The sequence below is a fragment of the Bos indicus x Bos taurus genome, chromosome 20, assembly GCF_003369695.1.
Source record: "Bos indicus x Bos taurus breed Angus x Brahman F1 hybrid chromosome 20, Bos_hybrid_MaternalHap_v2.0, whole genome shotgun sequence".
Lineage (NCBI taxonomy): Eukaryota > Metazoa > Chordata > Mammalia > Artiodactyla > Bovidae > Bos > Bos indicus x Bos taurus.
This window is the reverse complement of record NC_040095.1, coordinates 497,756-516,316: the sequence shown is the minus strand read 5'-3', so window position 1 is coordinate 516,316 and position 18,561 is coordinate 497,756. Positions and strand designations below refer to the sequence as shown.

The following is an 18,561-nucleotide window of genomic DNA, read 5'->3' as shown; positions in this document are numbered from 1 at the left end:
GCTGACTTTGTACTCTGGGATCAGCCCAGAAGGCTGTTTAGAGTGGAGATTTATTGTTTAACCAAAAGATGCCAAAAGCATGATCCTTCGCATTTGGAAACTCATCCATTCCTTCAGTAAATACTTGAGTCCTTTTTGGTACCAAACACAGAGCTAGGTCCTGCCTACACAGCGCCATGGGTGGGGGTGGGGAGCAGGCGGGAGGGGTAAACCAGATGCGCCCTCTGCTTTCTCTGAGTGTACATGTCTCTTACTGTACACATTCATAGGTATTGAAGGCTTTGCCCCTTCTTCCTGTCCCTGCTCAAATGCAGCTGAGGTGGAATTGTCTGCTTCTCTCCTTCTCAGCTACAAACTCACCTGTCCAGTTATGTAAGTTGGAGGTCATTTCTTCACCCCCACAGATATCTTGCACACCGGAAACTGTGGCGTTTCTAAATAATGTAGTAGACAAGATTAATGGTCCCGGTTCCCAGTTTATAGATGATGAAACAGAATTAGGGGACTAGGGCCATCTCATTCCCAGGGTCGTTTAAGGCACATTTTACAATTCGCTAGGTCACTGGGCAGCAGTTGAATCATTCTGCATCACCACGAGGCGGGATCCATGGTGATCTCAATAAATGAGTAAGGAGTTCTTCAGAATTCAGGAACCAAAAACACCGGAGCATCCCGATCACTTATACCACCAGCATCTGATTGAGCAGTGGTGGGATTCGAAGACTCATCTTTCTCTTTTGCTCTTCCACTTTTTCTATTTATTTTACTGGCATCTTTTTCTTCCTTTTAACACCGAGGCTCCGCTGGGTAGAAGGAGATGAGTTTCTGCTGTCATAACATGAATATATAATGAAGCCAGAACCAAAGACAAGCCCTTTTGTTAAGGAACCCCTATCATCAAAAGCCCTAATTGGAAGCTGATTGTTTTTATTTATTTTTGTAGGTTTTACATGACACCTGGAGACCATTTAAAATGTTACTTGGCGGTGAGAGCTCTGTGTTTAAAAATAACGCTCGCCCGGTGCCAAATCACTTTAGAGTCGGGTACAAATATTGAGACAAAAACCCCAGCTGTTATTGCTTTGGCTGCTAATTTGAGGTGTCAAATGAGAGCCCGACTGCTATACGTCAGTGAATAAGGCCCCTTGTGAGGTCATTATGTTTTCTAACAGTTGAGAGTAATGGACTAATCAGTGCAGCATCAGTTGTTTTCATTATATGCCCACACAATGGTTATGAGCTTTAATTTAAACGGTCCGCAGGGAGACGAAGGAAGTCACTAATAGGCAGCACCCAGGATAGTCCAGGAGAGAAGGTACCATAAGCAAGATAGCTTCTTACCCTCATCCCTCTTCTCTCTCCCTCCATCTCTCATTCCTCCTGCCCCATCTGCCCTCAGAGACTCCTTGTCTGCTCCTAGCAGACCAAGGATGAGCTTTGCTCAAGGAGCAGGACTGGTCTCTTGGTTCTTCAGGGTGCTCTGAAAAATCTGTTAGCCAATCCAACAGTCAGGGTGACTTTTGGCAACACTTAGACTTGTCAGCCAAGCCTGAGCCTTGGAAGCTGTTGAGCCACGATTCTCCTCTCTTCTCTGTAGCCTCTGGGCTTCCCAAGTCATGCTGGTGGTAAAGAACATGCCTGCCAATGCAGGAGACGCAGGTTTGATCCCTGGGTTGGGAAGATCCCCTGGAGAGGAAAATGGCAACCCACTCCAGTATTCTTGCCTAAAGAATCCCATGGACAGAGGAGCCTGGCAAGGTATGGTCCATAAGATCGCAAAGAGTCGGACACGACTGAAGCAACTTAGCATGCGTGCAGACACACTCTGAAGCCCCTACTACTGTTTTCCTTGGACCAGAGGAGAGTTAGGTGATGCTGTTGCTATGAGCAGCCTTGATAGCAAGTCAAACACCAGAGTCCCTGCCACATTGAAGCCAGGAAGGACTGAGTTTACCACTAACACGTATGATTCATCTCCTCCTCGGGACAGCAGGGGAAATTGGATGGCTGATGTCTGTCGAAGACAATCCTGTAAGAGGCAGTTTTGTGTAATGATGAAAAATACAGTCTGGTCTGGTGTGACGCTTTCCTGGATTTGAATATTGGCTCTACAACTCCATACTTAACATGATCAGGTAGAGTTCATCGATCTTTTTAGGATCCAAAATGGAAATGGCAAGAGGATCTCAGATTGTTGGGAGAATTAAATGAGATAATGTGCGCACAGAGCAAAAACATGATCAGTAACATCAGTATTGCTGTTACTGTGGACATCTTTATTGAAAGATCTTTGGAAGCTCACCTCAAAGCAATATCCTTTACTAGTCCAGCTCATTGGAGGAAAGCAGAATGTTCATGGGAGAATCTGTAACATCAATTTAGATTTTTCAAATGATGTGTTATTTTATAATATTCTTCTTGATTTCTGGAATTTCCCAGAGCCTCTAGCCAAATCAGAGCAGTGGGTAGCTGGTGGAGAAAGGCAAGTTCAGACTTGATAGGAGGAAAACAGTTAAGGAGCTTCATTCAAAAATGACTGAGCCTGGGACTTTCCTGGTGGCCCAGTGATGAAGACTCTGTGCTTCCAATCCAGGGGACTTGGGTTCAATTCCTAGTCATGGAACGAAGATCACACCTGCCATGTGACACAGCCAAAAAACAAACTGAAAACAAAGAAACAAACAAAGTGATTGAGTCAGTGCAGTTGGAGAGGGACCCTAGGCTGGGGGGAGAGGCTTGGGAATGCCTCTGTCAACCTCTGTAGGCCCAGTGTGCGCCCCCCAGTGGGTGCAAACATTGTGGCCATACCCTATGCAGAAATATCTGAACAGCTGGCATGGGGCATGAAGAGCACAGAGGGGTTCCCGTAGCACGTGGGCCACAAAAGGAGGCTCTAGGGGGCTCACATCTTTCCTCTTTCTGGCTCAGGCAAGGAGAGAGGGATGAAACTGAGGCTGTTTTAGATCCTCTACGTGTTTGCACTCAGCTGCTCTTTAGGAAATGATTCTGCCTACCTTGGTTGTGCCTGTCCCTGTGAGTTCAATGTAGGCCCTGTAAGAAGTAGTTACATCTTCCGGGCTTAGAGTGCTGGCTGCTGGGCTTCCACATTGGTAGGTACAAGTCAAGGAATCTCAAGGGTCCCTTAAAAAAGATGTCCTGTGGCCATAGCTATGGCTGCTGCTGACCCACCAAAATTCTTCTTCCTAGGGATCCTTAAGGAGTACGTGCATAGATACTAAGTTGCTTCAGTCGTCTGACTCTTTACGACCCTGTGGACTGTAGCCCACCAGGTTCCTCTGTCCGTAGATTCTCCAACAAGAATACTGGAGTTGGTTGCCATGCCCTCCTTCAGGGGATCTTCCAAACCAAGGGATCGAACCTGAGTCTCCTGAAGCTCCTGCATTGCAGGGGTGGGTTCTTTACTGCTGAGCCACCAGAGAAGCCCTTCCTTAATGAGGGAGCCACCTTATTTATCTAGACTTAAGAAGTCAACCTGCCCCGAGACAGGAGATGAATGGACAAAGCTACCAAGAGGATCTGTCTGACTCTAGGATTCTGGATCACCTGTGCAGAGGGGAAGAGGAGGGTTTCCAGGAGCACCCTAGAAAGCTTGGTACTTACTGTGGATGCCTGATCCTGAAATTATGTAGTACATGCTTGCAGTTAATACTGCTGCATTAGAGCCAATTACATAGTATTATGGACACACAACATGCAGATTACACCCAGAGCCAGGAAAGCACAGCTTGATAAAGCAATGGCTTGATCAGAGGAGACAGAGGTAAATGTCAGCCTTATTAAGAAATTGCCAGGGTGGTGTGGCTGCAGCTGGACTGAGCTCCTCCAGATCAAAGATTGCTATCTTTCGTGACGCTGGGAGAGCCACATTTTAGCACCCAGCAGAGACCAGTGGGAAGCCAGGGACAAAAATCAAGTTGGACATCTCTAAGAGTGATCACAGCCACCTCCGTTGAGGGCTGCATACTATTTCAGAACTTGGACTTCCTCCTAAACAGGAAGAGGCCCAGCTCCCTCATGCTGTCCACACGTGAGGCCTTTGGGCCCAGGGCAGCCACAGGCTGCCCTCCACACTCAGGTCAAGGCTCTGTCCTTAGCCTTTCCCCTAGTTCACTGGTTCTACAACTGGAGCTTATATAAGAATCCTCTTGGTCATTGAAACACACAAAGCTGGGCCTTCCCCAGAGTTTCTGATTCAGGAGGCTGGGGCAGGGCCTGAACATATGCATCTCTAACAAGTTCCCGGAGAAGGCAATGGCACCCCACTCCAGTACTCTTGCCTGGAAAATCCCATGGACAGAAGAGCCTGGTAGGCTGTAGTCCATGGGGTTTCTAAGAGTCGGGCACGACTAAGCGACTTCACTCTCACTTTTCACTTTCATGCATTGGAGAAGGAAGTGGCAACCCACTCCAGTGTTCTTGCCTGGAGAATCCCAGGGACAGGGGAGCCTGGTGGGCTGCCATCTCTGGGATCGCACAGAGTCGGACACGACTGAAGCGGCTTAGCAGCAGCAGCAGCAACAAGTTCCCAGATGACGCTGCAAGCCCAGGGGCCACACTTGGAGAACCACTGTCCAGGTTCATTGCATGCCCACCCAGAGGTGGATCTCCCCACTCTGTCTCTTGTAAAAGGTCTTCTAGGCTCTGATTCCATCACAGCATTGCAGGCTCTGGGAGCACTGCGACCCAGCTTCCAGGTAGGATCGTGGGGGGGAAGGGAGAAGCGTAGATCTAGGGTGAAGCTGCCTGCTTGTGTTTGCTTATGTTTGCTTTTGTTTTTGCTCGAAGAGATGCAGCACCAGAAACCAACTCTGCTGGCGCTTTTTTTTTTTTTTAACAGCTGCACCAGGTCTTAGTTGCAGCCGTCAGAATCCTCGATCTTCATCCTGGCGTGCAGGACCTTTAGTTGCACATGTGGTATCTAGTTCCCCGACCAGGGATTGAACTCACGCCCCCTGCATTGGGAGCAAGGGAGTCTTAGCCACTGAACCACCTAGACTCCTTGCTTTTGAATCCCAGCCCTACCATTTGCCACTGGGACTTTCCTACCGCTGTTTTATAGTTTTTGTTTTTGAGACCTGAAAGGCATTGACCTCACCCCCCTCTGCCCACCAAGCAGTTATGTGACGTCCTACTTATCACCGCTAGTCTTTGGCGAAGGCAGGACCAGAACTGCCCAGTTTTCAAGCAGCCAGAGGGCAGCAAACCTGGTTTATAAAAAGCCAATTAGTAAATATTTTAGGCTTTTAGGCCATATGGTCTCTGTCGAAACTAAGCTGCTGTAATGTGAAAGCAGCCATAGACGTGAATAAACAAATAGATAGACCCGTATTTACAAACGCAGGTGGCATTAGATGGGCCTGTAGGTAGCGATTCACCAAGCCCTGGAACAGACCAGTGTGTGTACCACTGCTTCATACATACATCGTGCCTCGGAGCCCCTGCGTTGCTGCAGTGCCCCGGTATCTAGCTGAGGAACCCAGGCAAATGCGGACTTTGTGAGGGTGTGTTGTGTTAGTTGCTCAGTCATACCCTACGCTTTGCAACCCTATGGACTGTAGCCCGCCAGGCTCCTCTGTCCATGGAATTATCTAGACAAGAATACTGGAGTGGATTGCCATGCCCTCCTCCAGGGGATCTTCCCCACCCAGGGATCAAACCCGTGTCTCTTGCGTCTCCTGCATTGGCAGGTGGGTTCTTTACCACTAGCGCAACCTGTACTATAGGGCTTCCCTGCAGGCTCAGTGGTAAAGAATCCATCTGCCAATGCAGGAGACCCAAGTTTGATCCCTGGGTCAGGAATTCCCCTGGAGAAGAGAATGGCACCCACTTGAGTATTCTTGCTTGGAAAATCCCACAGACAGAGGAGCCTGGCAGGATACAATCCACGGGGTAGCATAGAGTCAGACACGACTTAGTGGCTAACCAACAGTAATAGAAGCAGTAGTAAGTGTGCAAATCTCCTAGTGACCTGGGAAAAAAGTTTTGTTTTTTTAAATCTTTATTGAATTTGTTAACCATACTGCTAGTATTTTATGTTTTTATTTTTTGGCCATGAGGCATGTGGGATGTTAGCTCCCTGAGCAGGGCTTGAACCCACACTCCCTGCCTTGGGAGTCTTAACTACTGGTCTGCCAGGGAAGTCCCTGGAAAAAATGTTTAATGCTCCCTTTGTAGTTCTCACAAGCAAGAGAGATCCATTGGTAGAAGGAGCATTGTCCAAACAGGTGACTTTAGTGTGGCCTAGGTGCTCCAACTATGACAGAACAGAAGAGAGGCTGGAGAGAACACAGCTAAATCTCAGTAGAAATACTCTGTATACAGGGCTTGGTAAGTAAGGGCTTTATAAGAGAGAAATGGGAGTTGGATGGACCAACTGTCTTTTAGATCCAGTGGAGGGAAATTGCCTTATTTCTGGTTCATACTCTAATGCCCACTCAGTAGTTCGGATGCAAAAAGGGGAGACCGGGCCAGTCCTGAAGTTTCATAGAATTGATATGACCCTGCACTTGAGCTTGAAACCTGACACAAAATGAATTGACAGCATTTACCTGGAGATGGGAATGTCTACCCACTCAAGTGTTCTTGCCTAGAGAAGCCCATGGCCAGAGGAGCCTGGCAGGCTATAGTCCATGGGGTCACAAGAGTCAGACACGACTAAACAACTAACACACACCTAGAGAAAAATTTCCAACTGGGGCAACTTAGGGTAAAGCATATTTTCTCAATAAGAACAGAGCAGTGAGGTTAAAGCTACATTCTAGAACTAGCAATACTCTTCCAGAAGATGGAAGTAAATAAGATGAGGCTGATGAGGTCACCATAGGTTAAGTGTGGGCAATCATATAATGGGGGTCCAGGTGGGTCCTTGTCAGATCAAACCATTTATGTTTTCTGTGGTTCATTTCCAAGAAGGTTTCTAGAATAGGAGGCGATAGTAGACTTGTGCAGTGAATTCTAGCTTTGGGTCCCTCAGGGGAGATGGCAGAGACTGTCTTTGCTGGAGAAGCAAACTAGCCCTGAAAACAGAAGGCAGTGGGAAAGTTGGGAGAAATTGTGATGTAAAGAAGAAATAGTCAGTCCTGAATCCTCATGGAGCTTGTTGCTGTGCCGGGCAAGTCTCTTATCTCTTGTAGCCTCCAATTGCTCATCGGTAAGATGGGAATAATAATTTCAACTGCAGAGTGCTTCAAGTACCAAATAAGATGAATGTGAAAGTACATAGTAAACCATAAAAGACCAAACACAGGTTACCAAAAGCGTGAAAGTTGCTCAGTCATGTCTGACTCTTTGCGACCCCATGGACTGGTCCATGGAGTTCTCCAGGCCAGAATACTGGAGTGGGTAGCCTTTCCCTTCTCCAGGGGATCTTCCCCACCCAGGGATTGAACCCAGGGCTCCCACATTGCAATTCGTTACCAATTGAGCCACAAGGGAAGCCCAAGAATACTGGAATGGGTAGCCTATCCCTTCTCCAACAGATCTTCCCAACCCAGGAATCAAACCGGGGTCTCCTGCACTGTAGGTGGATTCTTTACCAACTGAGCTATCAGGGAATCCCAGGCTACAAAAATAATAGCTAATAGTTACTGATTATTGCCTACAAGCCAGTGTGCGTATACTTTCCATGCCTAATTTCAAGGTCATGATAGCTAGCTGGATAATGTCCCCTCAAAAGTGTCCCGTGTTCTCATCCCAGGAACTTATGTGCCAAATGGAACTTGGAAAATATGGCCAAGAATCCTGAGCTGGATTATCCTGTCAGGCTCTAAATGTCATCAGACAGGTCCTCTTAAGAGGCAGGACATTGCAGTGAACAGTAGGAGGTGTGACAACAGAAGCAAGAGGGTGGAGTGATACAAGGAAGGAACCAGGAGCCAAGGGATAAGAATCTGCCTGCAATGCAGGAGATCCTGGTTCGATTCTTGGGTCGGGAAGATAACCTGGAGAAGGGATAGGTTACCCACTCCAGTATTCTTGGGTTTCCCTTGTGGCTCAGCTGGTAAAGAATCCGCCTGCAGTGAGGGAGACCTGGGTTCGATACCTGGGTTGGGAAGATCCCCTGGAGAAGGGAAAGGATACCCACTCCAGTATTCTGGCCTGGAGAATTCCATGGACTGTGTAGCCCTTGGGGTCGCAAAGAGCCAGACACGACTGAGCAGCTTTCACTTTCACAGGCTGCAGAAGACAAGGAAATGAATTCTCCTCAAAGCCCTCCAGAAGAAACACAGTCCCGTGAACCCATTTCAGACTTCTGATCTCTAGACTGTATGAGATAAGTCTGTGTTGCTTTAAACCGTAGAAAGTGTGGTAATCTGTTGCAGCAGCAATAGACAATGAAGACAGGCATCATTTCTGGAGTCAAGTTCTGATACCAATACTTGCCTCATCCTTGACATGGAGATGACAGAAAGTGCCTGCCTCATCGGGTGGTTGTAGGAATTAAGTGAGATGGTACAAGTAGAACCCACAACCCAATACCTGCCTGGCCTACAATAAGCTCTTGGTTAATGTTGGCAATTATTAGAACCATCTCCTTGAACCACCAACAAAGTTCTATGAGATCAATGCTGCTAGTTTCTGCATGTTAAATGGGAGGAAACCTAGTAAGATTAAGAAAATTTATTCATGGTTGCACAGCTTGTAAGTAGGAGAGTCAGAATCTTAACAAAGGCTTTGACTTTGAGGCCATGCTCACCCACTCTTGGGCTCCCCAGGTGGCACAGTGGTAACAAATCCATCTGCCAATGCAGGAGACACGAGTTCGATCCCTGGGTCAGGAAGATCCCCTGGAGGAGGAAATGGTAACCCACTCCAGTATTCTTGTCTGAAAAATCCAAGAACAGAGGAGCCTGGTGGGCTACAGGCCGTGGAGTCACAAAGAGTCGGACACAACTGAGCAACTGAGCACACACACACCCCCATTCTGCTCCTCTGCATCAGGGTTATGATAACACCACCTTCATCAAATGCCAGCTGCTGGACCTAAGCACAAGAACCAGAGAGTGCTGCCTGCATGGGCAAAAGCCACCAAGATTGGAAATCAAATAAATCTGTGCTTATTAGGGAAAAAGAAACTGTAGCTTCCATGGAGAACCACGTCCAAGAGGTTACCAACCCTCTGAGGTCCCTGGGCCAGCAAATCATGGAAGTCTGAATACTGTGTTTAGTCATTTTAGTTCTGGAATAATTGCTATTATCATAAATGTTTTATTGCCCTCATTACGGCTCACATTTAAATATCAGTGTAGTAATACATTAATAAGTCATCACTGCCGGACGCCTGCCGGATGCAGTTACAATCCAAGTCCTGTGTATAACTGCACTGTATATTCAGCTAAATTAGGGCTGGCTGTGAACTCAGTCTGATGTCGAGTGGCTGGGCATGTTTGGAAGGCAGCCTCTTTTCTGCAAAGGCTTCTTGAGCTCTTTGCTTTTGAGAGATAAGGGGGACACGGATTTTTGTCTGATTAGTGAGTCAATGATTCTAATTAGGTCTCCCCCAGGTGTGGAGCCTGGAACTCTGGGATGGATAGAAGAAAGATGAAGGCATTGCTTCCACCCCGGAGGCATTCCTAATCTGCTGGAGAAGGGGTGGGGTAGGGAGCATGACCCTCACTCCGGGGAAGCTCCCTGTCAAGGCAGGATGGCCTGGTCTGATGGGAGTGACAAGTTCTTGCGCCCTATCTGATGACGTATTCTGAACACCTCCTGGGTGGATGAAAATAGGATGGATTCACACCCCCCCAACACACACACACACACACATCTATAGAAAAGATAAGCCACAGGCAACAGAATAGGTTCAAGATCATAAAATGCCAGGTGTCAGAATTGATGCATTAATGAATTCCCTGAGTGGGCTGAAGCTGGCAATGTAAATTGGGTTGATTCCACTTTATCATAATACCATATGCCTAAAAGAATGCCAGAAGAATGCCAGTAGGTGCAGAAGAAATATGGGGGGAGGGAGGAAAAAGTATTAGGTTCTGTGCCTTTGTGTAAATAGATTTCCTCTGGGTCTTATTGGCCAAAGGCCTTGAGAAATAGCCTGGGTCGAAGGGGATGTGGTCCCCGGAATCCTGCTGTGGACTAGGGTCCCTAGGGGAGAAGGCATCTGTGCAGACCCTTGGGTGGGGTGGGCACAGGGGCCTCTGTGTGCAGGATAAAGCTCTGTTTATATTCCTTTGGGGTCTGGGGTTGGGTGAGGGAAACAGGAATGACCACGACAGGGCTAGGTTCTCTCCACCAGTCAGTTAAATGGTAGCCTCCACCTACCAAGCACATACTGTCTGCTAAGCCTTTCACCAGCCTGTGAGGTAGATACCATTGCCTGCCCTCTTCTGCCAGTGAAGAATCTATGGCTAAGTGATGGTGATAATCTGCCCGAGACCACACAACTAGGGTATATGTAACTCAATCTGAACCATGTATGGACTGTGGTAACACACAAGATGGAAAATGTTAGAGGGTATTCTAAGAGTAAGATAACGTATTCATCAAGAGCCAAGGGCAAAAGAAGTCCGTTTAACCAGTGAAGCCTTTCCAGGGAAGGCTGCTTCCTGGGCCAGTGGGGTCCCATGAGAGCATAAGAGGAGTGGGGCTGATGAGAGGGAGTATCTGATGTGACCTTGGAGGAGCCCAGGAGCAAGGGTCCGTCACCAAGGAGTGTACCATGGGCTGGATCCAACTCCTGCTCTTTGGGATCCATAGTGAGGGAGGTGTGGGTCAGAGAGCTGAGAGCTAGGTCCAGTCTTTCCACAGATGGTTGCTTCTGTCTGCATAGCCACTGAACTCACTGACCCAGAAAGGCCCTCCTGCTCCATCACATTCCACCTCCAGCCACATGATGGCTTCCTTGGCTGCCATGCTTCCCTGTGATGGTGGTGGTTTAGTTGTTAAGTTGTGTCTGACTTCGTGCAACCCCATGGACTATAGCTCACCAGACTCCTCAGTCCATGAGATTTCCAGGCAAGAATACTGGAATGGGTTGCCATTTCCTTTGCCATGCTTCCCTGGGCTCCCATAGTAAGTCCTTCTAGAAGGGTAAGCCTTGGACTATAGTTACCTATAGCCTGATTTTATTCTATTTCATTTTGTTCCATTGATGGAGCTCACATCCCTCTCTTCCCTTTTCCCCCATGCACCAAGATACCAGAGGAGTTCCCATCCATGGTCGTGGGGCTTCACAAGAGAGAGACTTAATCCCTGTCCCCACAGAGCTCACAGACTCACTTAGGATGTGCTTGAAGAGTCAGAAGATGCCTGGAAACTACTCATAAAATAACCTCTCCACATCTTGTGAGGCAGTGTGTGTAATGGGCAGAGCAAGGAGTTTGGAGCAAGATAGTGCAGGGTTCACTCTTGCACTATTGGCGGGAATGTAAATTGATACAGCCACTATGGAGAGCAGTATGGAGATTCCTTTAAAAACTGGGGATAAAATTACCATTAACCCAACAATCCCACTCAGCATGTACCCTGAGAAAACCATAATTGAAAAAAACACATGTACTCACAATGGTTCATTGCAGCACCATTTACAATAGCTAGGGTGGGGAAGTAACCTAGATGGCCATTGACAGATGAATGGATAAAGAAGCTGTGGTACATGTATATGGTGGGATATTACTCAGCCATAAAAAGAAACACACTTAAGCCAGTTTTAATGAGGTGGATGAACCTAGAGCCTATTATACAGAGTGAAATAAGTCAGAAAGAAAAACATCGTGTACTAACACATATGTTTGGAATCTAGAAGATGGTATTGATGAGCCTATTTGCAGAGCAGCAGTGGAGACACAGCCATAGAGAAGAGGCTTTTGGACCATGTGGGGCAAGGAGACGGCGGGGTGAATTTAGAGAGTAGCGTGGAAACATCTGCATTACCGTAGTAAAATAGACAGCCAGCGGAAATTTGCTGTGTGAGGCAGGGAGCTCAAACTAGGGCTCTGTGTCAACCTAGAGGGCTGGGATGGAGGAGGAGGTGGGAGGGAGCTTCAAGAGGGAGGAGACTATGCACACCCTTGGCTGATTCACGCTGGTGTATGGTAGAAGCCAACACAACATTGTAAAGCAGTTATCCTCCAATTAAAAATACGTTTTTTAAAAAACAGTGCTGGGTTCAGATCCAGTGTCCACAGCTTAACAGCTGTGTATCCTTGGAAGCATGATTTCACTTCTCTGAAGCTCAGCACCCCCATCTATAATGCAAGGTTAAAGGCTGCCCTGTAGGGTTATGTGTAACTGAGCAAGGTGTTGTGTATCTGGTTCCTTCTCTCTGAAATGAGGACAATATTTAATTGGTGTTGTATTATAGTTGTGGGAATTAGTGACGTTGTAATGAAACCCTCACAACAGGATTTCACAAGGGCAGCCTTATTGCTCCAGGGAGTAAGTACCAAGAGGGTAGCAGAGGGGAGGAGGGATCCACCTTAAAAAGGAAACAGAGATTCTCTTCTCATCTGGAGCCCCATCCACTGGTTGCTGCTTGACACATGGCTGCTGAGGGATGGTCCGTCTTGCAGTCATATCCATCCTTCCCCCACCATCCATAAGCATCCTGGCACCTCCCACGATGCTCCTTTGTTGACATGTTTCTCCTCTCTGTCCGCAGCACCCTCAACAACAACAACATCAGCCGCATCCTGGTAACCAGCTTCAACCACATGCCGAAGATTCGAACCTTGTGAGTAAAGGTCCCTGCTTCCTCCCCCACCTGCTCCCGCCCTTAGGAGGCCCATGGGGCAGCACTCTAGGCTGCTTGTAAAACTGCCCCCGGTTCCTGCATCCAAATGCCTCCTCCCTCTGCTATTGACTAAGTGGTGTATTAGTGTTGGGGGAGGGTCACGGAGCATGCATGGTTCTCCACCTTCTTGCTCTGGGCCGGCTCATTTCTCTTCACCCTGGGAATCTTCCTTGACTGGGGAAATCTTTGTGTTTTCTCAATGGTTGGAAAAGTTTGTTAGTGTTACGCTGCCATTAGAATAGAGGTGTGATGGTTCATCATTTGTTTAGCTCATGCCCTGTACTGTTGGCCGTTCTATTGTACTGTCAAGGGTTACGACTGTTTTCCCCTCTGGGACTGGTGGGGGCTTCCCAGATGGCTCAGTGGCAAAGAACCTGCCTGCCAATGCAGGAGACACAGGAGACATGGATTCCATTCCTGAGTCAGGAAGATCCCCTGGGGAGGAAATGGCAAGCCACTCCAGTATTCTTGCCTGGAGAACCCCATGGACAGAGAGCTACAGTTATGGGATCGCAGAGAGTCAGACATGACTTAGCAATTTTGAGCACACACACATGCACACTGATCAATGGAGGAGAGGGAGTCTTATCTCCTCCTTCACCCCATCCTCCTAGTCCCCACCCACCATGCTTTCCTGCTCCCTGGATGATATTCTGGTATCAGAATGCAGTTATGCTTTATCTGTAATGAGTTGGGTGGGCTCAAGCCCTCCAAAGTATGTACTCAAGAAGCAAATCCCCACTTAACAGCCCATACCGAGAACATGTCTAGTGCCTTTATTACCTGGGAAGGTCCCCTCACTGAGCCAGAAACTCTTTTGAAAGTTTCTCTGCAAATGGACTCTGCTGATCTAAGAGATTGGTACTTGATGCTTTTCTTCTGTTGATGGAGCCTCAGCAGAATTTACATCACAGAAGTAGAGGAGAGTCAGTCCCGAGAGTCATGGTGTCCAGGCAACAAATACTAGCTAGTATTCAGTTCAGTTGCTTAGTCATGTCCGACTCTTTGCGACCCCATGAACCGCAGCACGCCAGGCCTCCCTGTCCATCACCAACTCCCAGAGTTTACCCAAACTCATGTCCATCGAGTTGGTGATGTCATCCAACCATCTCATCCTCTGTCTCCCCCTTCTCCTCCTGCCCTCAATCTTTCTCAGCATCAGGGTCTTTTCAAATGAGCCAGCTCTTTGCATTAGGTGGCCAAAGTACTGGAGTTTCAGCTTCAACATAAGTCCTTCCAATGAACACCCAGGACTGATCTTCTTTAGGATGGACTGGTTGGATCTCCTTGCAGTCCAAGGGACTCTCAAGAGTCTTCTCCAACACCACAGTTGTTCAAAAGCATCAATTCTTTGGTGCTCAGCTTTCTTCACAGTCCAACTCTCACATCCATACATGACTACTGGAAAAACCATAGCCTTGACTAGATGGACCTTTGTTGACAAAGTAACGTCTCTGCTTTTGAATATGCTATCTAGGTTGGTCATAACTTTCCTTCCAAGGAGTAAGCGTCTTTTAATTTCATGGCTGCAGTCACCATCTGCAGTGATTTTGGAGCCCCAAAAAATAAAGTCAGCCACTGTTTCCACTGTTTCCCCATCTATTTGCCATGAAGTGATGGGACCAGGTGCCATGATCTTAGTTTTCTGAATGTTGAGCTTTAAGCCAACTTTTTCACTCTCCACTTTCACTTTCATCAAGAGGCTCTTTAGTTCTTCTTCACTTTCTGCCAAAAGAGTGGTGTCATCTACATATCTGTGGTTATTGATATTTCTCCCAGCAATCTTGATTCTAGCTTGTGCTTCTTCCAGACCAGTGTTTCTCCTGATGTACTCTGCATATAAGTTAAATAAGCAGGGTGACAATATACAGCCTTGACGTACTCCTTTCCCTATTTGGAACCAGTCTATTGTTCCATGTCCAATTCTAACTGTTGCTTCCTGAAGCTGCATACAGGTTTCTCAAGAGGCAGGTCAGGTGGTCTGGTATTCCCATGTCTTTCAGAATTTTCCACAGTTTATTGTGATCCACACAGTCAAAGGCTTTGGCACAGTCAATAAAGCAGAAATAGATGTGTTTCTCGAACTCTTTTGCTTTTTCAATGATCCAGTGGATGTTGGCAATCTGATCTCTGGCTCCTCTGCCTTATCTAAAACCAGCTTGAACATCTGGAAGTTCATGGTTCATGTATTGCTGAAGCCTGGCTTGGAGAATTTTGAGCATTACTTTACTAGCTTTTGAGATGAGTGCAATTGTGTGATAGTTTGAGCATTCTTTGGTATTGCCTTTCTTTGAGATTGGAATGAACACTGACCTTTTAGTATTGGGTTAGCCAAAAAGTTCATTCAAGTTTTTCCATGCCATCTTACGAAAACTCCACATGAACTTTTTGGCCACCCAATATGAAGGGGGCTCCGAGCTCAGGTTCCATCATGGTGCCCCGCTTCTTCCTTTGATCCCTCCTGGGATGGCAGAATTCAGTCAAGAAAATCTGTCCTCTTCCTTCCCTTTTAAAAGGGAATGATGCCGGAGAAACCATGGCCTCTTCAGAGTCCACAGCAAACCACGAGTGAGCCACAGATGGAGCATGGCCCGGGGCTTCCGGCCAGGAAGCAGAAGTGAGCCTTGGAGTGCATCTCCCCAGACAGTGGGTTGAGTAGAAGAAATATGGCTTTCACCTGCAGAAACCAGCAGCCCAGCTCCTGTGGGCTGCTCCTCTGAGATGTCCGCTCCCTCTCCTATTACTTTTTTGTGGGAAAATCAGTCAGAGCCGGGAGGGGCCCTGGGAGGCAGGGAAGCCGGCCAGGTCTGGATGTTGGGCGCTCTGTGTGGGTGTTGTAGGTGCTGGGGAGGAGGGCGGGAGAGTTTCTTCTGCTTGTTTCTGTGGTCATACTTTCCTGTGGTCCTGAACACTCATCTGATGAGCTCAGATCAATCAATCAATCTCGTCTGCTCTCTTTGCTCCCTGCCTGCTGCCATTTTCTCTTTAGTTTAATTTCAGAGATGGCTCTGCAAAGAACTCCCTGGAGACCTGAGCTGACTAATCCCCCTTCACTGTAATTAAAGCGTGGTGGGGATGGGGAGGGGGGGGGTGTGCTGGTGGTGAAGAAGGAGGGAAGAGGGGAGAGGAAGGAAGTCATAAATGGGATTTCTAAAGGAAAGCTTTTATATTGAATTCAGAAAGCCACATTTTATAGAAAATGAACACTGACCCTCTCTAAAAGGATTTGCTGGAAATTTAATTTAGCGTCTGTGGCTAAAAGGCACCTTCTACAAATTGGCATTTGTATTCATTCACCTTATCTCCTGTAAAGGTGGTTTTGCCAACATGCAATATGGCGTTTCCATCAGGAAGAGACCACAGAGCAAGTGGCAGGAACCATCTAGCTGCCTTGATGCTCTGGTGGATAAGAGGTGATAACCTTGTACAGGCAGGACCTTGGGTTGAGAAGAGCCTGAAGTCTGGAGCTAGTCTCCGTACAGTAAGAATAATAATAGCAAATATGTCTTCATGAGTTTATGGTATCCCAAATTGAGCACTAAGCACTTTTGCTTTTTAATCTTTTGGCCACACTGCATAGCATGCAGGATCTTGGTTGCCTGACCAGGGATCAAACCCACAATCCCTGCATTAGCAGCGTGGAGTCTTAACCACTGGACCACCAGGGAAGTCCCTAAGCACTTTTCGTGGATCATTTTGACCCTCACAACAGCTCTAGGAAGAAGGCACCATTAATATTCCCATTTTATAGATGATAACGCTGAGCATGCATGCTTGCGTGCTCAGTCACTTTAGTCATATCTGACTCTTTGCGACCCTATGGACTGTAGCCCACCAGGCTCCTCTGTCCATGGGATTCTCCAGTCACAAATACTGGAGTGGGTTGCCACGCCCTCCTCCAGGGGATCCTCCCAACCAAGGAATCAAACCTGTGTCTCTTACGTCTCTTGCATTGGCGGGTGGATTCTTTACCACTAGCATCATGTGGGAAGCCTGGTAACACCGAGAACCAGGGTTAAATCACTGCCCACGGTCAAACTCAAAAAAGCACAGAGCCCATGTCAGATTCCAACACTTTGACCTCAGAAGCTGAGCTCTTCTCAGAAGCTGACCTCCTAGAGCTAAGCTCTAGGAACAAAAGCAGAAGGGCATCAGGTGAGTTGAGAAAGGGGAGACCTGAGCTCTCACGTTGCTGAAGGGCCACAGGAGGCCACTCTCCCCTATATCATCACCATCACAAAAGTTACTGAAAGTAATCAAAATCATTTCTTTCCTCACTCAAGAAAATTAAGAATACTCCTGGCCGTGTCTGGGCTCAAGTTTCAAGATCATCATGATTATTCTTTTCTTTTAATATTAGTGTTTGGGATGATATTGCTCAATTGGATCTCCCAAACGTGACGTAAAAGGCATCTTGAAAGACTCAGCTCAGCTTAGCTCTCCGGCAGGTAAAATTCCAAGAGGGGAGGCCTGAGCCCGTCCATGCCCCTCGGCTTTTGACAAGGGCCTTCATATGGCTTCAAAGACAGTTTGGGTCTCCGCTTTTCCATGTTCCTACTTGGGAGAGGAGAAATTCCTACAGAAACAGACAAAAGGGTAAGGGCCATCTATAGCTGGCTTAAGAAGACGAGTGGCTTAGGACTGGCCAGTGGGGATTCAGGAAGAAACAGCTTAATATAATCTTCCAAAAGGAAAACCTCTGACATTTTGATTATCCCAGAAATTTATCAGCTCAATAAGGATCTGACTTACCTAAATCTCATTTGTGTTGTTTCATTGATCTCTTCCTTCTCATTGGAACTGATGGGAATTTGTTTGCATTGATCCACCTTGTTTCCTTACCTTCCATACCTCAGCGCCAAAGAGGGCAACCACCTTTCCCAGTAAAAGCCAAATTCATTAAAAGGCACACACAAAAAAACCTCTGGTGCCTCAGCCTGTGTGTGCCACTGTAGCCCACCTCTGCTCCACCTTGTCACCAAGAGCTGCTCCACCATCACCATTTTCATAGGTAGCCTTTAGAGCTGGTGGTGTATTCCTGGCCATTCCTCTCTCTCTCAACAGCTCACTGATGGGTCAGGAGACAGATCATTTTCCCTCATGCTGCAATTTCCCAACAGGTCCCAGTGCAGAAAAGGGATTCCCTTCTCCCCTTCATGCTCTTTAGGAAAGAATAACCAACTCTAGGTCTTTCACCAGGCTCTGCTCTGTCCTTGGCACAAAGTGGAGTCATCTTTGTTGAATACACATATGTCTTGCTTTCCTTAGCGCTGAGGTCCTTCCCCCAAGCTTAGGGTTTTTCCTCCCCTCCCCCTTCCCTCCTGTTGTCCCTCTCTCCTGGAGTGCCAGCCTAAGAGGAAGCCAGGCTCACTTCCACAGCATCAGGACCTGAACTTTGATGCTCAGAAGTGAGATTTGCTCTGGGCCCATTATAGACACAGTCTCTGTCCTCACGCAACTGACTTTGACCTTAAAGTATTGGCTCTGAAGTATGAAAAGAAAATTATAACATCACAATTCATCACTTTTAAACAAAATTGTAAAAAAAAATTCAAATATTTTTCAGCAGAAAAAAAAATTATATTCTGGGTGGGATATGGGTTCATTTAGTCAGTCGGATACAGTGGGATCTGGGGGCCCCACCCTGAGGCTGCCGAGTTCCTCAGTGGCCCTGGCTTGCCCGAGGTTTGCACCCATGCAGTGGCAGGGAGTCTCTGCCTGCAGGCAGCACAGACGAGCTGCACTCAGCCAATGTTTAGCAGTGTTGACCTTGTACTAAGTGGAGTGTGGTCAAG

The 18,561-nt window shown here is 47.3% G+C and overlaps 1 protein-coding gene across 2 annotated transcripts in view; it reads left to right on the top strand.

The window, feature by feature from the left end:
- The window catches only part of SLIT3 (slit guidance ligand 3), a 718,206-nt gene that overhangs the window by 529,917 nt on the left and 169,728 nt on the right, over positions 1 to 18,561 (top strand). For both annotated transcript variants that reach the window (XM_027520392.1, XM_027520393.1), the window contains exon 7: positions 12,635 to 12,706. In XM_027520392.1, coding sequence (XP_027376193.1) covers positions 12,635 to 12,706 — 72 coding nt within the window. The remainder of the gene's footprint in view (positions 1 to 12,634; positions 12,707 to 18,561) is intronic.